Genomic DNA, 21,736 nt, shown 5'->3' on the forward strand with positions numbered 1-21,736 from the left:
AACTAAAGGTCTTTATTCAAGCTCTTGTTAGAAACGCAAATTGTAATTTTCAACATTAGGATTCATGTTTTTCTCAGAAAAGCTTTTTGAACAAAAACAAAGGAGTTTGTATTAACTTATAGCCACCTAGAACAAGGTACCAATCCTAACAATGGTTTTGAGAATGTTTAATTTTTTTACTGAGCAATTTTTGGCTTATAAATACTTTTCACATTTTTTACCAAATTAAATGTGTGAAGTCCATTACCAACATTTTACATTAAAAACCGCTTTTAAAATTGTTATAAAATTTAACATAAAAGTTTTTGAGATGATTATTTATATTTCCAAATTATATGACTGCAAACTTAATGAAGTAACCATAAAATAAACTTTTACAAGTTTATGGTAACGGATGTGACATGAAAGTTGTTTACAAATGACTGTAAAAATAATTTATTAAACTAACCTTTTCCTGCTTGAATTTAGTCTCTCAGAATACTACACGATTCAAGCTACCTGGAATATATAACCTCAACTTTCACAGTTGACCACTCCATAGACATTATAACTATTCAAATATGTTATTATCAAAGAGATTTTTGCAGTTCGTGTCTTGCACAACATGCCAATATAACAAAACCCTGAGGAAAAAGTTAAAAAAATTTTTATGATTACTTTCATCAACTTTGCACTTTTACCATATACACAGCAGGTATAAAATTATAATGAGCAAAATTATTTTACAATTCATGCTTTGGTTTTACTTTTTGTGGAATGGCTGAGGTGTTGGATAAAAAATTTTTTTTTTTATATATCTCAAAGAATAAATCTTAGCTTATTTTTAACAACCCCTTTGTTTTAGATAGTGTAATTATTTTCTTGTTAAGTAATCACTTATTATTATTTTACGGACTTAAACATAGGTGTTAAAATTTTAATACGAATTTTGAAAAATAATCCTTTACGGGTAAAATATTTTGGTACATTAATTGAAGTTCACGTAGTAAGTTTATATTCAAACATAAATAAACATAAGTGTTTGTTATTGGTCTTACAATAGGAATGAAGCCAGGTGCTCTACCTCAATGAACAACCACTACTGAATAACATTTCAAAAATATAAATCTATTTATTGACTTTAACCTGAACAGAAATTCGTAGGTTGTCGCTAACTTATACAACTTACGCTAACGTTAGATAATAAGATGTTAATAATATAAATAATATGTTTTATAGTCACGTAAAACAGTTTCTTTTTGATTCAATACATATTGTTTTTTTTTTCATTTCACCATTTTATACTTGTTTTGATATTACATAAGTACCTAATTGGTGTGCAGAATGATGTCTAAGTATTGTTTAATTTTTGCCATTTTTTGGCTAAGCTTTATTTAACAAACATGAAAATTTAAACATTCCCAATAAGTTTATGTTCTCAGCTCTGACTGAAATTAGAGCTGGTGTGTATATTGGTTAAAGGAATGACAATATTTAACGAAGGTTCCAGACGAAAACTTAAAACATGATGGCTTAACTTTACTTCCAAATTGACCGTCCACTTACGGAAAGTTCGTAAAGCAGAGAGGTGTTCTGAATCCAGCTACGGAAGCTAACGATTAGGTTTGGAAGCCTAGTCAATGCTAATGCATCATTATAGTTGTTTACAGAAGTTGTAAAATGCGAACAATCTCTTTGCGCCTCGCCGAATACAGGTTTTTAAATACAATTCTGGCTCGAGTGTTATTAAAGTGATGACATGTTTCGAACCAGCCGGCCTCAACAAGCGTGGCTACGCGCCAGACCTGCTGTCCTTGCTGCCTCGGAGGTGCGCAGCCCTGGCAGGGAGCGGAAAAACCAGCGGAAAAACCAGCGGAAAAAGACTATGAAGGCAACCGCATGACCTCAGGGCTCACATTCAGTGCGCAGAGCTCCAGAATAAACCACGTGTTTCGAAAACTGCTCAAGATATCCGAGTGGTGTATGCTTACAAAATAAAATATATAAATGTGCTCAGGTTGGATGGGCAATTCTGTTAACATATTTAATTTTTTAGTGCAGTTTTGGGAGAGTGAAAAAAACTAAAACATGTGTTTAGAGAAAAATGTTTCGACGTTAATAGTGCTGTTAAGATTCTTGAAAGAGCCTAACTGATTGCATTACACATTTAAAATTCATTCCTCCGCCATATAATGTTATGTTTACCGGTAAAATTTCATAGTAGTACTATGCACGACTAGAAGACTTCGCACCATATTCAGAACCTTGCGCCTGAATGAGATACTGCGCTAGAAGCACTAGCATCCCGGCTTACTAAAACAAATACACAAATGACTAGGGGATCCCTTAAATTTTCGCAACGCAGATGGATTTATACAATTTTTTTTTCATAGGAGGGAGTAAGGTGACGTATGAATAAAACATTGGACTCACATTACAGAGAACGTGGCTTGAAATCTATTGTCTGGTGGTTTCACTTCGACATGAAAAAGTTTCCCGACATCATTTTATGCAAAGGCTATGTTTTATCACGTATCTGATGGGAATTTTTTTATTATCGGTTTTTTATGACCTCCATGTCCTCGTAATGCTATGTCCGAATAAAACAAAATTCATTTCAGAACCACATGTAAATTATTCCTTGTACGTTTATTTTATGAATCCATGCTATACCATCTACCCACCAATTAATTTCATTGACATGTTTGCTGGGAATTAACTTGAAAAAAAAATTATACGTATCTTACCATTTTCAAAAGAATATTATCACGATTAGAGAAAATAGGACCAGAAAGGATAACCCAAAAAAAAAATACTTGAAGATTTATTTATTAAATAATATTTACATTATTAATTAAATTACCACATTAAAAGTAATGTTTGATGCTAAATTACTTCTTAATTAATTCAGCTCAGTTCAACAGTGGCTGTCTATAGTGCTCGTATCTTACCGTGCACCTCTGTCCCGACACACTGCCTGGCACTACTCTCTCGTCCGCCGCACACACAACAGGATGCATCAGTCCCAATTGAATCTATCTTCTCGCACGAAGCCCGTTGCTCACCATCCGCTATCGCTGCTATGTATAGAATGAAAAGTGAATGACGCAGAAATCCACATAGTTTTTAGGTTTAACACTGAATGGTGACATACTCGTGGCACATAAATAACTTGTCAATCTTTACTTGTATTAATAACCCTAATGGGATGACCTGCTTAACCACATACGCTTTGTGAAACAATGGGTTGTCAAGAAATAAATTTTTTAGTGCTGTACAGTGTAGCAAATTGATTTTCCTACTAGTGAAGAAGGAAAATAAAAAAATAAAAGTATTTACATGCTAAAATATAACTTCTATAGAGTGACGAGCTTCATATACATATGGGGTAATTATTTTTGTGTTTATATTTATCAAACGGTTATAAAGGACCTCTAAAATTTACAGTGGGCACTACAATACTTGGTCACACACTAATTATTTGAGTTGTGCCACGGTGTTGGGAACGCCACAGAATTTAACATAACTAGTGTTACGGGCATTAGAAGGGCATTCGGTATAGTGAGGCCTTTTTTGTGGTGCAATATAGTCACGTGTCTAAATTAGGTGTCTTGTTGCTTTAAGCACCCTATTGAACCCCGACCTATAGCACTGTAATATGAAATAAAAAATGTCCATAAAAGAATATCCCAGTTTCAAAGATAAATAGACTTCCGTTATAGACAGCGCGACAACATATTTAATTCTTCGAACATGTATATTGTCTAGAATTGTAAACTCCACGAAAGATAATGGAAGCAGGATTTAAAATTAATTTTCAGCTATAGTTAGTTACCCTTAACACTGTCGAGAATAAATTTTAAGGACGGAAATATATTGCGTCGATTATTATTTAAATAACTGATTTTTTAATGAATTATGGAATAATTTCTTAATACCTATGTCAATAAATACAAATTTTTCAGATGGCGGTCATATTGGCTTACTGGAAGCTGGTATATGAGAAACTTAAGCTGCTTTCAGGATTTTTAAAATGCTTTATTTAAAAAGTATTTTTTGTCTAAAATAGCTTTTTTGCTTCCATCTAGTATCGAAACATGGATGAATATAGTTTATTATATTAACAAGTGATTTCTTATGATGAATTTTGTAATTTTTCTTGAATTTCTAACTAAATAGATAAAATTTTCCAAGATGGCTGTCAAATGTCATCTTCGACTTACTGCAGGCTGAAATAGAGGAATTTAAGCTTCTTTTAGGTCTTTCCACCATATTTATAAAAATTAATATTTTTTTACATAAAATATTTGTTTGCATCAATCAAGAATTGAACCCAGAAAAGGAATCGATTGAATCAATAAGAATATTGATAACAGATTGTTTTGATAAATTTTCGACTTTTCCCCGAATTTATAGATAAATAAATACAGATTTCCAAGATAGACCACAATTTCAATGATATCAGGTGCCCTGGCACTAAAAAATTACTGCACTATATAGGATGAAAATATGGTGGCAACGCACTCTAGCAGACGAAAACAAGATGCGGACATGAAATCATAGTAGCTGGCGATATATATATACACATCTTGGCATTAGTGGTGGGAGGTCATTCTGCCAGTGGCTTCCGTGGAGGAAGGAACCATCGCCAATATTAATCAAATGGTTTCGGCGGGTTCGAACTGAGACTCTATTATGTAAGTGCATTTTTAAATAATAATTTATTTAAGTTTGATTAATTAAATTTTTTAGTTTTAAGTTTTTTCTGATAATAATTACGGATTTTCAAGATGGAGGCCATGACCTAAATTGCAACGATGAAATCATAATTCAAAATGGCAGAAAGTTCTAGAAAACAAGATGATAAATCCAATATGGTGGAATAAAGATGGCCGCTATGGTCAGGGTCAAATGTTAAGGTCAAAGATCATCCAAGATATCCGCAGTGACATCACAATCGAAGATGACGGACCAGCACCAGGCACCAATGCATGAAGCCTATCCTCGGAGGAACCAATATATACTACTCGTGATGATTTGAGGACTTTCCAAAGTAGTCTGAATGTTTCACTTACTCATTTGACAACAAAAAACAGGTCTTTGACAAACACAAGGAAGAAGTTTCTGTGGACGAATAAATAAGTATACAAATAAGATTTGCAATATGTTTTCAGCCAGTACAATGTCGGAATTGGCCAGCGACTTTCATAGTGTCATAAAGTCTGTGGAAAACATGTACTTGCTAGAAGAGCAAGACTTGTACGTGAAATGTAAAATGAAGAGATATTTAAAACAATCATTAATCGTATCGCCGAATTTAAAAATAAAGAAGAGCCACCCATGATGGTAAATACAGTTGATGACAAAGTGGCAACTGTAAAGAAGAGAAAATAAAAACCCGTTCAAGATGAAGAGGACTTTGCGAGTACAGAGTTTATGCACAAGGAAAAAATTATAGAAACGAGGACACCAAGTTAATCCAATGGCCTGGCCATATGTGAGATCTTTCATGAATTTGAATAATGACACTACATATGGAGTGTGCAGAAAACATAAAAAATGTTTCCTCAGAGCTAAAGAAATATACTTTTTACCAGGAAATATTGTATGCTTAAAATAATTCAAAACACATACGACTCCGAGTCTGTACGTAATGCTGTTTCACAGGGAGTCTTAAGTCTATTCCCAAGAGGATTAGAAAGAGTACCAAAAACTGCTAGAACTAACCCATGTACTTTTTTGCGATAACTATCTGTAAAGTGGCATATATTGTCGCGTAGCTCAAAATTATCATTAATTTATTTAATTAGTTTATTTGTTGAAAATACAATTTTTAAATTCTTTTCGCTAGTTCGGGACTTGGTTTCCCTCACGCTAAGATGGGGTAACACCTTTGTTGGATTTGGGTTTGCGGGGGGGCTGGAAGAGTGCGAGTCTTGCACGTCTTTGTCTGGGAACGCAGGCGTGACCGCGTTTCAGCCAGGCCAGCTGACACGTTGTTTGCTGCAGTTCCAGAGAAACGCGGCGCAGACTTGTTTGTCGTTTTTTTTTGAGGCCAGCTGAGAGCGCAGATTGTGCGCAGTCGCCGTGCGCAGGCGAGTGTCGCAATCTAGCGGCCGGTTTTCTGACTACGTGGGCAACCTGGCGCGGCCGACCGCGCGGCCGGCTTGTTGTAATAACTTTACGTGTTTGTAAAACACAGGAAAACTTCCCGTCAGGATGTTTTCCCCGTAGGGGTTTTGCGGCCAAGAAAATAGCTTAAAAGAGATGTAAAATGTTTTCGCGGGGCGGTAATCCTGTGGAAGGCTGTCATGCTGCCCGGCCGCGCGGCGACTTGGTAATGGTTAGGTGAGTGCTATCGGAAATGGCGCCTGAGTGATGCCGGACTCTTAGCCTTCAGTGTTTCTTCGTAGTTAACTTTAAAAATTCTCGTTTGGTGTATTATTTGCTCTTATAAATAATTTGTTCTTAGAAACTTAGTGGTTTTAACGTGTAATACGTTGAGCACTACCGTTCCCTTTTTATTTTCAAGTATAACTCGGTAATTTGTTTGCATCACGATCCTTGTCTTTTCATGTAAATGATGACGTTATAAACTTAAACTAAATAATTTCTAAAATCCGTTTCAAGGTAGTGGATGTTCTTAATAAATTTTAAAAATGAAGTTGTGGAAGAGCTAATGAAGCTTGGTATCACTGGGTGGCCTGGAGGAAATTATTACGATTATGTTAATGTGTTAGTACTACTAAGAAAATCTTATATATGGTTTATTGTTTTTCTGTCGGAATATCTATAAGGCTGGTAGCGGACATGGAAGGTGCCTCATTATTTGTCAGCTTTATTTAACTGTTATAAATAAATGTGATTGTTCTATTGTTTTTAGGTTACTCTTATTTTTTTCTCAGTATCCTGATTTTCTATTCTTGTATAAGAATACACCTACTAAGATTCAATCCTCAGTGAGATGCTCTATGGCTAGTTAATGTTTTGAGTTTCTTATGTTCAGAGCTACATTTTTGAAGAATTGAACCCCCCCTCTGAAAGTGAGACGTGACAAATGGTGGAGATCGCCGGTTAGTAGGTATAAAGAATGTTGGGATACTGAAAAATAAATTAAGATAAGAGTGTTAGGTGTGGTCTAACATTTTGATTTATTTTAGTGAAGAAGAAGAGCATGCAGTGCAGCTGGTGTATTAAGATTGATGTGTTTATAGGATTAATTGTGTAATGATAATAAAATTTATTTTAGGTTATTTCAGGAAACCAGTGGGAGACCAGGGATGGCTGTATTTGTCTAACAATAATTAATTTAAGGTGAAATGTGAAATGTATGCTTAAGTTAAGGACTAATGAAAATAATTTAAGGTGGAGTCTATTAGGGATGGCTAGTAAATACACAATTGAAATATTGGATGACAAAGTAAAAAACCCTGAGAACAGTGATAGTAGTTCTTCGTCAGATGATGAATCATTGAAAGTGTTAAAAGATAAATTAAGCGACATAAAACCAGAATTGAAAGATCAGAATTTAAACATGGAGACAGGCAGGTGTTTTGTGGACCCGGGATATTTTTTTGGAAAGAGATGTGAGGAGGTTGAGGAATTTTTAAAACAGTTTCGCAGAGCAGCCAAGGTAAATGGGTGGAATGAGCAAAAATGTTTGTCATACTTGCCTACATTTTTGAGAGGGCCTGCTTTAAAATGGTATGACAGCTGTGAGAGCACATTGGAGAATTTAACTACATTTGAGGAATTAGCAAATAAATTAAGGGATGCGTTTGTGAGAGTGGGTCACATAGAGGACTTAGAGTTAAGATTGCAGGCGCGAGTACAAGCAGTAGATGAACCTTTCGAGTCATTTGTGTACGACATATTGAATCTTTGTAACCGACTTGATGCTAAGATGAATGAAGCTAGTAAGGTTAGATATGTATTGCGTGGGTTAAGGCCAGACATTGTAGAGAAAGTTATGCTTTTCCCAAACAATACTGTGGAACAGTTACTAGGTAATTTGAGGAATATTGAGGCAGGTCTGTATTACGCTAAAAATCATGAGAGGACACAGTGGGTAAATTCGAAACAGGAACAAGTACCTATCAGAAATCTTAAAGAAATTCAAACACCAGAAAGAGAATTGTCATCTATCAACACGAGAATTGAGGACAGTTTGATAGAGTTTAATAAACAATTAAAACAATTACGCGGGGAACTAGATACCATGAGATTACAGGCACAACCAAAGTCACAGTTTAGAACTCAGGGAGGAAATTACAAAAATAACAGTACACTAACACAATACCATCGAAATCAGAACAACAATTTTTTCAGGCAGACCCCAAGTAATTCATTTCCAAAAATAACTGACAGACCACAGTGGACCTCAGATGGTAGGCCGATTTGTTTAAAATGCAAACGACCAGGTCACTTGATACGAGATTGCAAAACGTCACAACAGGGAAACTAAATAGGGCGAGAGTCGGTCGGGGTGACAACTCGTCCCTTGTTAACCAAATGTCTCTTTTACAAAATGACGGTATTTTAAGTCAGAAGACAAAAATGTTCGGAAAAGAAATCCCCGTTTTTATCGATACAGGAGCTGCGGTATCACTAATTGAGGATAGATTAGTACCGAAAAGTTGTTGGAAATCCGCAGAACCAAGAGGTTTTACAGGAGTCTCAGGAAGAGTTCAGAAACTTAATAAGATGGCCAAATTAAGATTTAAATTAGGACAGTATGTTTATTCACATGCGGTAGGTCTGGTGGAAGCCCCAATAAAAGGGATCATTTTAGGATGTGATTTTTTAACCAAATATGGAGCAGAAATTTCTTGTAAGGGAGGCCAGAAAATGTCATTGACCATAACACGTCCTGATTGCTTCGTAAATACCACAAATACCGAAATAAGGGAGGTTAAAAGCCAAACCAAAGTAAAAAGAGACAAAATTCAAGTAGATCAAAACCAAAATCGGGTTAATCATAATGTAGGTCAGGATGGAACACAGGAGTTAAGCCAAATCGAGCCAGAAAATATTTTCAGGTTAGGTTGTGTGACAGTTCACAATCATGTTAGAGTAGAGCCAAGGATGCATCATCTTATCGAAATTAATTTTGAAGGAAATAATTTACCTGATGAGGTGCTGATAGAGCCTAAGGAGGATATTTACAACAGATATTCTGTACTTGTACCTAGGAGTATTGTAAACAGAAAACAGCATACTCACATTTGGGTTACTAATACTACTAACCAGTCAGTTACTCTTCATAAGGGAATGAAATTAGGATATTTAAATGAGTTTGAGGAAACACCCAGTATCGAGAACAAAGAAGTAACTAAGGTATTACAAGCTAGAGATAAAAATAATGTCGATTTTGATGTGTCTAAATTAAACATTAATCCAGAGTTACCAGAGGAACAAAAAAAACAGACTGGTAGAGTTGTTGTATAAATATCAAAATGTTTTCAGTTGGGACCCCAGCCAGATAGGGAGAACAAAAGAGGAAGTAGTTTTTCTGGATACAGGGGACAGCACACCCATATCATCTGTACCTTATCGAGTTTCTCCTGGGGAACGGGAAATTATTCATAACATAGTACAAGAACACATTAAAAATGGGATTGTGAGACCCTGTGACACGAGTTGGTGTTCACCAGTTGTTCTTGTTAGAAAAAAAGACAACGATTATAGGATGTGTGTGGACTACCGTCGTTTTAACACTATTCTTAAGGATAATAAATACCCCCTTCCTCGAATAGATGATTTCTTAAGTCACTTGACTGGTGCTAAGTATTTTACTCACTTGGATATGAATTCAGGATACCACCAATTGAGAGTAGCTGAACAGGATCAGGAAAAAACTGCATTTGTTACCACCGATGGTACTTTTTGTTTTGAAACCCTTCCTTTTGGTTTGAAAACCGCTCCGTCAATTTTTCAGAGATACATGGATAAGACTTTGGCAGGGTTAAAGTGGGGTTCATGCTTAGTCTATTTGGATGACATTCTAGTAGTGGGCAGTACGTTTAATCAACATCTTGACCGATTAGAACAAGTTTTTAAAAGGATGCAAAATGCTAATTTAACCTTGAAACCGTCAAAATGTACCTTCGGTTATTTTGAAACCGATGTGTTGGGACATTTGGTTAACCATGAAGGGATTAGACCCCACCCCGATAAAGTAGTAGCAGTGAAACAATTTCCTACACCTAAGGACCAACGAGGGGTGAGAAGCTTTTTAGGCCTAGCTTCTTTCTATCGTAAGTTTATAGCAAATTTCTCTCAGATTGCGAAACCCTTGTCGACATTGCTAAAGAAAAATGAAAAGTTTATCTGGACCGACAAGCAAGAACAAGCATTCCAAATTTTGAAAGAAAAGCTGATTTCTTCCCCCGTGTTAGCTCACTTCCAGGAAAACCAGCCCATTGAAATACATACAGATGCTAGTACCTTAGGGATAGGAGCCACATTGTTACAAAGAATTGATGGAAAATTACAACCTATTGCCTATGCCAGTCGAACTCTCACGTCAGCTGAGACTAGATATCCTATAACTCACCTTGAATGTTTAGCCTTGATTTATGCTTTAGACCAGTTTCGGCCTTACATTTACCTGAAGCCATTCAAAATTGTAACCGATCATCATAGCCTATGTTATTTGAATCGTTTGAAATTTAATGCTCATAGCGCAGGAAGGTTAACCAGGTGGGCATTGAAATTGATGGAGTATGAGTACACTGTATGTTATAGTAGTGGAAAAACTCATGTACATGTAGACAGTTTGAGTAGAAATGCTGTCAACACAGGGACAGCCCTTGACGAAGAAAAATCCCTTGAGTTACCTGTTTTTGTGATGCATGATGTGGATTTAGCTAAGCTGCAATATTCTGATGTGAGTCTAAGACCTTTAATTTCTGAGTTGACTCAACCGTCAGGAATCGATAATAAGTTAAGCCGACAAGCGAAAAATTTTTCTTTGCTGAATGGTGTTTTGTACAAAAATAACTCTAACCCAAGTGGTAGAGACAAGCTATTAGTAGTCCCAGAAAGCTTAAAGGCTGAAATTCTGAGGGAAAGTCACGACAATCCCACTTTTGGCGGTCACTTAGGAGTAGTTCGCACCGCAGACAAAATTATACGTCGTTATTATTGGACCAATATGCTAAAAGAGATTCAGGCCTATGTAAGGAGTTGTAGGGGATGTCAGGGGAAAAAGGGAGTTCCTCAAAAGAAAGCAGGGTTATTAGAACCATTACCTATCTGTGAACCTTTCGAACGTATTGGTGTCGATATTTTAGGCCCTTTTCCAAAAACCGTGTCAGGAAACAAATACATTCTTGTTGCTATTGATTACGGTACTCGATGGGCGGAGACTAAAGCCACCCCCACTAGTAACGCCAATGACGTAGCTAAGTTTTTACTAGAAAACATAATTTGTCGCCATTCTGTACCATGTTCCATATTGACAGATAGAGGAAAAGTTTTTACTTCCAAAGTCGTTAATGAATTACTTAGGTTAATGGATGTACAAAGTTTGAAAACCTCAGGATACAGGCCAAACACAAATGGATTATGTGAAAGATTAAATGGAACAATAGCAATGATGCTATCTCAGTATGTGGCATCCTCACAACGTAATTGGGATGAATATGTACCCTTGGTCACTTTGGCATACAACACGGCGAGGCAGGAAACATTAAAATTTAGCCCATTTGTGCTCATGTATGGTAGAGAACCTGTATTACCCTCAGATGTTCAATTAAGTCAGCCTGTAGAAGATGAGGACAGCCTTCGACTGCGTACTCGTTGGAAGGAGATCCTGCGACAGTCCAGAGAGAATTTAAAGAGACAACAGGGTATCGATAAAAAAAGGTATGACCGCAGACGACGAGCGGTGACCTATAAGATAGGACAGGAGGTTATGGTGTACACACCTGTTCGAAAAAAGGGTTTGTCAGAGAAACTATTGCATAAATGGTTCGGTCCTTATGTTGTGGTGGACAAATTGTCTAATAACCTGTACAGGTTAAAGAAGACGAGTCGAGGCAGAGATGTTTACGAAGTTACAAACGTAGAGAGAATGAAAAATTTTTACAGTGTATAAGTTATGATAAGTTATGTAATAGAGATTTTTTTATTGTGGTTGTGGATAACTAAATAAAACAAAGAGAGAGAGAAAAAAAAAATAATTCGAAAGTTTTGTAACACTTGTAAACAAAAATCGAGCCTGTCTAATATTTAGTTTTGTATAGAATTTTTACAGAGTCTTAAGGCGTGATCATCTTCCGTACTGACGATGAGGATGCTACACATCGTCCTGGTGCTCCTGCAGCTGGGAAGCAGCAGACAACATCGACCGCTACCTGAAGGAGCAGTGGGGGTGGTTGCGGGAGCGCATTTCGAGCCGATACCTCAGGTAACATTGTACACTTCATCGGTACCCGTAAATTTTAAGGTTGCTTGGCCAATGCAATTAGATGACATTCAGGATAGTATCAAAGAAATCACTTCTTGTCCCTCCAATAGTTCAAGTGAAGGGTGTGTTATTTTCAAAGAATTAAAACATAGCTTAATTTATACTGACATGCTAATTAATAAGGTAAACGAAGCAGCAGGGGATGACGTATTGGATTTTCAGTCTCAAGTTCGGGAAAGACGAGGGTTAAATTTCATTGGAGAGTTTTTTCATTGGTGTTGTGACATTGCCGTCAATAGTCAATTGAATAATCTTTTCCTAAATGAACAACAAATGTCAGAACACATAAACAAGATGGAATCACAAATTTTAAACACTCATGAGGCACTGGCAAATATGAGCAACACTATTTTTGTTATAAACGAGGGAATGACCGGAATTCTAAAAAGAGTACAATCAAAATTCACAAATTTGTCTGATTACTTAAAAGACCTCCGAGAGACTATGGTGACTAAGTTTTCAGGAATGGTTCAAGACATAGGACATTCATTCCAGTTTCAGGTACTGTTGGCCTCTCAATTAGCCAAACAAGCGCATACATTTACAAGACTAGAGATTCTGGACCAGTGCCGGTCAAATAAAATACCTGCCATTGTAGTTACACCAGCTCAATTGAAAGAGAAATTAAATATGCTAAATGAAATTCTTAATAGGGATGGTTATGCGTTGTCCATAAGTGTATCAGAAGTTCAGAAATATTTTAATTTACCCATTTGTAAATGTCAAGTCCACAAGGAAAATTTATACCTTCAAATTAAAGTACCAATTGTTAAACTAAATTCCAATTGGAGATTGTTTCAGTTCGTCGCAGTCCCATTTCAGTGGAAGAACTCAACTTGTCATTTGGATCATGCTCCGAATTTTCTGGCAGTGGATGGAGACCATCTAATCACTATTCAGGGTAGAAATTTATTAGATTGTAGACCATTTGAAGATAAATTGTGTTTTGTTCCCAGGTTCTCCGGAGATACCCTAGGTAGTGCTTTGTGTCCAAAGGCTCTTTTTCAGGGGATTACCGTTGAAAATCTTAGTACCACATGTGCGTTTCGATGCCATTCCGGAAACCAACTGATGATCACCCAGGCTGGACCAGAGCGGTACTTCCTAACAAACCCGTCAGGAAAATTAGACTTGCAATGCATGAAACATAACAATGAATCTTTATTTTTAGGAAGTGGAGACATCCTCGGAGCTGTAGATATAGAAGTACCGTGTGATTGTCGTTTGTATTTAAACCAAGAACTTAAAATTAACGAGTTGTATCCATGTGATGCGTTAACAAAATCTAAATTTCAATTGGTACATGTAATACCAGCTGCTTGGACGAAGTTACGTAAATTGAAAATTTTCCCTCATCCTACGTCAACACATACAGTTTTTCCATCCTTAATGGATTGTTTAGATGAAAATTGGCCAACTCTAATACCACATTTAAATTTTTCTTTGACAAAGTTTGAAACCCCTTTAGACCCGATTCATTTAAGAGAACCAGAAAACGTACCAAGATTTGTAATGAAAAACTTACAGAGTATTGCGCTTTCCATTGTAAGTAGTGTATTATTATTTATTATTATTAAAAATCCATATCTAGTAGGTATTGGAACGCTACCAAGAGTATCCGCCTTGGACAATGTTACTACCCTTGGCATAGAAATAAGTGTAACTGTAATTACTATATTGGTAATAGTTGGAATGTTTTTAGTTCTGTTATTAAAATATCTGAGAAATCGGAAACCCCTCAGTATGTCTGTAGAAATCTCGACTACAGTAGAAAATGCTGTTCCTTCTACCAGTGGAAAGGTAGAATTAAAAGACATACTAGCCAGAGATAATGGTTGTGTAGCTAAGTTATCCAGTGAAACTGGGGAGGAATTGAAAGTAACCATTTCCATTTGTGATGATCAGTAGTGAATGAATTTTGTTCAATGTAAAGCTTTACCTACGATTAGAAAAATTAGAATTTGATTAATGTTTATGTGAAGGGGCATGCGCCCATAAATAATTTTTATAGAACCAAATAACGATGGAGGGAGAATACCAGGTTCAATAAGGGGAATTATGACGTCAGGACTAATCATTGAGAAAGTGGGTGGGATCCTTTCCGTATTCCCATTTTCCACCATAAACCCCCCCCCCCCCCCCTTGTGTTTTTATTATTCAAGAAGTGACATTGATAGTTTTCGTCAATCGAAGAGAATGACTTTTGAGGCGGACTTGTTAAGGGCAATTTCGAAAGGAGTGCTGTGGTGCAGCTCCATCCAGAACTCTTGTCCCTTCTCGAGTTGGGAGAAGGCGCGTCGTTAAGGGTCAGCCAGATACCACGTGGGCCAGTTGGGAGAAGAGGACCTGCTTCTACCCATTGCTGCGGGCTGGTGCCCGTATCGTCGAATCGTGTGGTGATGCACGATTACCAGGAGTATCAGCGGTTTGGGAGTGGCCATGTCCAAGGACAGTGATTACGCATCGCGATAGGGTGTGGCCCCCCAAACAACAAATTTATCGAGAAGACTAGAATTATCCATCGTTTGAAACTACTGACCTGACGTTCAAAACAAAGTGTATAGCAAGACAAGGCCAGTGTAGTTATAAACTTTCAACCTACACGTGGACACAGTCAAGTTTTTGTTGTAAATTTTCCTATTAGGTACCTTACCTTATCCTTCCTCTACGAAATGTGGGGGGTAGGCTTTTCTTCAAGATGTTGAATATTGCAGATGAGTTACGAGTTTAGTTTTTGAATAGTTACTTGTTTTAAGAATCTTTAAAAGTTATTTTTGTGTTGATACCTGGTATGACCCTCCTTGGTTAGTTGTGTTGATCTATGTTGATCTCATGAATACTTCTTGATAAACACATGAAAATACGTCATTAACTTAAGTAAGATAATTTAATTGTTTGATTTGTTCACTATTATTTTGATGTTTGAGAGTTTTTTTTTAGTTGTTTGTAATTGTATGACTCCTGATGCTGCTCATGTATTTTGTGTAGGAATGGTGTCGTGTACCGTGGATGACGAGCAGTTGGGATGAACGACGTCGGGATGAACCGGCTGGGAGAGGCAGAAGTTGGAGTGGGGTGTGATTCTGCAGCTCACAGTTCCGCTGGCTGTTCCTGTCTCTGCCCTGAGTTGGTGCATCTCTTCGCCGTATCCCTCCTGGCTGCTTGCTGTCCCAAGCAGTGCTAACATGTGAAATTTTGTAAAACACATTTGTCCTCCGAGAGGAAATTGTCAATAAGTGCTAGTAGAACTTAGAGTTGGTATTTATACCTAAACAACAACCACTGTAATCACTAATTTAAATTTGTAACTGGATCACATAGAAATGATAGGGACAATTGGTTTTTTTTTTTTTGAAGCAAACTTAAATATTCCCCAAGCATTGTTGTAAGCTTGTGGGGCACAAGCTCCTGCCGCCCGGGGTGATGTCGCGTAGCTCAAAATTATCATTAATTTATTTAATTAGTTTATTTGTTGAAAATACAATTTTTAAATTCTTTTCGCTAGTTCGGGACTTGGTTTCCCTCACGCTAAGATGGGGTAACACCTTTGTTGGATTTGGGTTTGCGGGGGGGCTGGAAGAGTGCGAGTCTTGCACGTCTTTGTCTGGGAACGCAGGCGTGACCGCGTTTCAGCCAGGCCAGCTGACACGTTGTTTGCTGCAGTTCCAGAGAAACGCGGCGCAGACTTGTTTGTCGTTTTTTTTTGAGGCCAGCTGAGAGCGCAGATTGTGCGCAGTCGCCGTGCGCAGGCGAGTGTCGCAATCTAGCGGCCGGTTTTCTGACTACGTGGGCAACCTGGCGCGGCCGACCGCGCGGCCGGCTTGTTGTAATAACTTTACGTGTTTGTAAAACACAGGAAAACTTCCCGTCAGGATGTTTTCCCCGTAGGGGTTTTGCGGCCAAGAAAATAGCTTAAAAGAGATGTAAAATGTTTTCGCGGGGCGGTAATCCTGTGGAAGGCTGTCATGCTGCCCGGCCGCGCGGCGACTTGGTAATGGTTAGGTGAGTGCTATCGGAAATGGCGCCTGAGTGATGCCGGACTCTTAGCCTTCAGTGTTTCTTCGTAGTTAACTTTAAAAATTCTCGTTTGGTGTATTATTTGCTCTTATAAATAATTTGTTCTTAGAAACTTAGTGGTTTTAACGTGTAATACGTTGAGCACTACCGTTCCCTTTTTATTTTCAAGTATAACTCGGTAATTTGTTTGCATCACGATCCTTGTCTTTTCATGTAAATGATGATGTTATAAACTTAAACTAAATAATTTCTAAAATCCGTTTCAAGGTAGTGGATGTTCTTAATAAATTTTAAAAATGAAGTTGTGGAAGAGCTAATGAAGCTTGGTATCACTGGGTGGCCTGGAGGAAATTATTACGATTATGTTAATGTGTTAGTACTACTAAGAAAATCTTATATATGGTTTATTGTTTTTCTGTCGGAATATCTATAAGGCTGGTAGCGGACATGGAAGGTGCCTCATTATTTGTCAGCTTTATTTAACTGTTATAAATAAATGTGATTGTTCTATTGTTTTTAGGTTACTCTTATTTTTTTCTCAGTATCCTGATTTTCTATTCTTGTATAAGAATACACCTACTAAGATTCAATCCTCAGTGAGATGCTCTATGGCTAGTTAATGTTTTGAGTTTCTTATGTTCAGAGCTACATTTTTGAAGAATTGAACCCCCCCTCTGAAAGTGAGACGTGACAATATAAAGATGAAGATCATGAAATATCGAAATTCTCGCTAATCTCTTCAGTGAACTAGCAGTATATAGTAAATATTTTGAAAAGCTAGAAAGTGGTCGCGGAAATTTGACTATGTATATTGGGATGCCTAAACGAATTAGTGGTAAGGTTAAGACTTCTACATGCTTTGCTTAGTGCAAGAAACTATTCGCAGATTAACGAATTTGTCTCCAGACACGAAGAACTGAGGGAAGCGGACAACATACAATAATTCGAACTGGAATCACTCGCTAACTTCACGCTCCTGCAAAATGGAAATACCTTCAATGCAAAGTCATAGTGCGTGGATTTGATGATTTTTTCCAGGTGGACCTTGTTGAGATGATACCATATTTCCGATTGAATAAAGGTATCAAGTATATGTTGACATTCATCAATATGTATAGCAAGTTCGCTTGGACCAAACCTGTGAAATTGAAAACTGTAACCGATGTAGCCAAGGCCATGACAGACTTTTGTGTGATAAACGTGTACCATCGCAACAGCAAGCGGATCTCTGCGAAAAAATTCTAAAATGTGACCTTCAAGTTTTTGAAGAAGTATTGCATCAAACAATTTTCTACATGTAGTAACATCAAGGCCTCGATTGTCAAATGTATTATCAGAACTTTGCGCACCAAGATGTGGCGACAGTTCACGACTAACAGAAATTACAAGAGGCTTGGTATCTTTCAGAAACTAGTAATCGAATACAATTTCACCGTTCATAATACCATGAAAAAGAACCCTTAGACATAACGGATGATCACCTCCTTCGAAGAGTATTTTCCAAAATGAAAAAGAAATATCCTTGATATTGTAAAGCTAATGTCGGTAATATTGTGCTAATCTCCAAGCAGAAAGGCATCTTCGAGAAAGGTTTCACTGCTTATTGGAGTCCCGAATATTTCCGTGTGACCCATGTTCGTGAATCGTAACATAGGACCTACTAAATCGAAGATTTGAACCACAAGCCTATTTGTGATGGCTTCTATGCCGAAGAGATTCAACCTACATTGTATCCTGATACATATTTGGTAGAGAAGTGTTATGCCCTTTGCGCCTATCAAATATAAAGTGAAATATATTAATAAAACTATAATATTATAATAATATACCTTGGAAGTGGCTAGGATTAAAAAAAAAAAAAAGGCTTACAAAAATTAGTACATCAGAGGCGACATTAAAGGCCAAACAAAGAAAAGTGAATGCCTCCCTGTAAACACTGTGGAGACTGTGGATCGGTAAATTTATATTAATAAATAATGAATGTAGTTTCGTCTATAGGTGTGCTCCGATTTATTTAACTTATAATGTCTGAATTATTACAAAAGTAAATGAATATGAGCTCAGATTAGGACAGAGTTAATTTATAATAGGGCTGGCCCGAAAATAATCACACAAATGCATTTAAGACATAATTAAAAAAATAAATTAATACAATATGTTAACATATAGAATTTTCTCACTGGCGATCGTGTTTGTACATAAGTAAATATAAAAATGTGGCGATATTTAAATCTCGCATTTTTGCTTGACTTGCTCTCATCCTAATTATTGCAAAAATTGCCTACTGTTGGGGTTACAAAAGAAAAGGGGCCCTGAGATGTAGTTGAAAATTTGGAAGCTGAAATTCCGCAGCCAGTCTATTTGGAGTGATTATTTCTTTTGATGCCAGGAAGACAATTTGGCCACAATCTCGGCTCCAGTTCTTGGACCCTGTCTGCGAACAAGCAAAATCCAAAGGAATTAGACCTTGTCCGCAGACTGTCGTAAATAGGCACAAATGCGCGCAAAAAGGGAATAATTAGGGAGAATAATGGAAATAGACAACTCACCAAAACATGTTGTTGATCCTGGAAACAGGATGTGTCTCGACGAGTTGCCCACGAAATTCGACACGAAACTAGCACAAAGGACGTGGAAGCATTCATAATTACAAAACAAAAATAACTAACTATTAAATATAACTCTCACTGACTGTTTACAAAAAGGTAACAAAAAACGAGATTTGGGAAAACATCCCTTGATGAGGCGACTACATCTTAGTTGAAGTCGTGAAGTGGAATCTGGCTGAAGGCTGGCCGAGAACGATGCAGTCAGTCAGAAGTCGCGCAAAGAAGTCTCTGGTATGGCACCTGTGTCGCTTAATTAAATCCGGTGCTTCACTTTGGAAGAAGGAAGGGATACTTTGGCTACAGGGCTGAAATTTCCGAAGATATCCGAGGGAGGAGGTTTAGAAATACAGACTACTAAAACTCGGCGCTGCTGTTGGCACCTGATCGCAGGGCTATCTACTGTGAAATGGCAGAAACAGAGATGAAGTTGACTCGCACATATCGAACGAGACTACTTCAAATGCTTGGGACTTATTGAGGAGACTGGTGGAGTGCTCTGGTGGCTCAGAAGAGAACAATAGGAAAACATTTGTGGCATGGGTTAGTAGGTGTAATTGGTTCATATGGGTACACCGGGTCCTTGGTCGGGAGACGGGGAGCCATGGTGGCCATTTTGTATTGGGCCACTTATGGTGGCCATCTTGGATTACGTTGCTTCCGGTGGCCATCTTGGATTTGACCTTGACCTTTGATCCCGGCGGCCATCTTTGATTACACCATTTTGTTTTTTAGAAATTTAAGCCATTTGGTTTTCTAGAACATTCCTCCAAATTATGACATAATGTCCACCATCTTGAAATTAACTTAGAAAATCGAAAAAAATTAACAAATAACCAAATTTAATAATAAAATTTTAATTTAAAAAATTTATGACTTCGTCATCGAGCTCCTCAATCACGTGCGTTAAACATTTCGTTACGATGACATCATCATCGAGCCCCCCACTCCTACCCATTGCGATTTTCGCTACTTAGATATTTTAAAAATAAATTAATCATCAAAATAAAAAATTATACCATTATAGTCAGCCATCTTGTTTAGTGGAGACCGCCATCTTTATTTCATCTGATGGATGTCGTCATCGGGTGTAGGTTTCTAAAGTATGTTTGTTTATTGTGTATGTAAGGCCGAGTTTATATCTCCTACCAGTGTTGTTTTGCTCCTAATAGGCCAAATTTTCACAAATTTTGTTAAAATAAATCACAAAATCCACAGTTATTTTGTTTTTGTGACCACAATTTATTCTTAAAGACATACAATGTGTGCAGGTTTGTGTTTACATTTCCCATCAGAGTTGTTATAAGCCTTATAGACAAACTATTTTTAAAAAAATCCACAGCCATTTTAAGTCCACTATTTTTTCTTAAATACATTATCATTTATGATGTTTATATGTATAGTCTTTGATGGATGTTATCATATATCAAAAGAATTGTCTCATCGTTGCGGATGCGATGATTATAAAAAGGATAAATTTTAAAAAAAATATTTAGTTAATTTAATTTCTTTACTCCATCCTACACTGTTCAGGACCTGAAATTTCTTCAGAGTCGTAACACATAAGTTATATTTTTATTGGCGTATCTTCTAAGCAGTAACATGTTTGCGTACTCGTGTTTAAAAAGCCGCATGGAAGCTGATATTCTTAAATGTTTGCATATGATTTCATTGTACTTTTCAAAACAAGTCCGTGTTTGAGTACCGTGTTTAAAAAGCTGCATTGAAAGAAAAAAAATATTGTTTGCGTATATATTTTCATTTCTCACAGACAAATTTAAATAGGATTACCTTGAGGAATGCAGGTGTTATGTTAAAATAATAAACAGTATTCAGGTTAAAATTATATTTATTAAAATAAACTGGGGGCTTTTAACAACATAAAATACTCAATAAAAATAAATCTATTCACATCAGAAGAAACTATACAAGTAAAATATAAAATATATTAAAAAAACAGTAACTTTTTACAAAAAATGTTTATACAAAACAAGGAAACTATATACAACAGAATGGAAACTATAGAACAAAAAAAAAGAAACTGTACAACAATAAACGGAAACTATACAACAAAAAATGGAAAACTATAAAAAACCGAAAAATTACAACAAAACGAAAAATGTACAACAAAAATCGGAATAAAATAAACAGAACCATTCTGAAACCATACATAACAAATGTAAACAACAACCAAACTATTTACAGAATATTATTCCCCACTAATCATCTCCGATATATCCATGGGGGACCGTATTAATGCCATCCTAGCAGATTCGGCGCTTGTCATCCTGCCATGTAATGCCTAGCTTATTCGTGCTCTCACTATAGAGCACATGCTGCCTGGAGCGAATGGCCCTAACTGCGACCCTCCTTGTGCGGTGGTCCTGCAGGGCATCAAGGTAGTCACTGAATGTTATTTTGTTTTTTTGACTACACAGCGCTGGATGCCTTTAGCCTTCTTCTCCACTTAACCACCACAATTATAAGCATAGAGTTTGGCCCTCATACCGATAAACTCACTCATTACTTCCCCACCACACTGGTCCTTAACTTTCCAACAACTTTCTTGTTGATATGGGAGAAGCATGTTTGGTTAGGAGGGTAGCAGCTGGTGTCGAACTTCGCCATTAATGTAGGGTTGGCTTTGAGGTCTGAATAAAAG

The 21,736-nt window shown here is 36.9% G+C and overlaps 2 protein-coding genes across 2 annotated transcripts in view; one reads left to right on the forward strand and one right to left on the reverse strand.

Annotated features, from left to right (window-relative positions):
* Positions 1-21,736, reverse strand: part of LOC134531691 (uncharacterized) — a 187,360-nt gene that overhangs the window by 57,223 nt on the left and 108,401 nt on the right. The window lies entirely within an intron of this gene.
* Positions 5,756-16,982, forward strand: LOC134531690 (uncharacterized). The gene is made up of 2 exons (XM_063367500.1): positions 5,756-6,327; positions 12,228-16,982. The coding sequence occupies exon 2, from the start codon at positions 12,272-12,274 to the stop codon at positions 14,357-14,359; it is 2,088 nt and encodes a 695-aa protein (XP_063223570.1). The 5' UTR covers positions 5,756-6,327; positions 12,228-12,271; the 3' UTR covers positions 14,360-16,982.

The sequence above is a fragment of the Bacillus rossius genome, chromosome 5 (genome assembly GCF_032445375.1).
Source record: "Bacillus rossius redtenbacheri isolate Brsri chromosome 5, Brsri_v3, whole genome shotgun sequence".
Lineage (NCBI taxonomy): Eukaryota > Metazoa > Arthropoda > Insecta > Phasmatodea > Bacillidae > Bacillus > Bacillus rossius.

Coding starts and splice junctions, on each gene's coding strand:
- LOC134531690 (XM_063367500.1), top strand. CDS start 12,272: ATGAGGATGCTACACATCGTCCTGGTGCTCCTGCAGCTGGGAAGCAGC.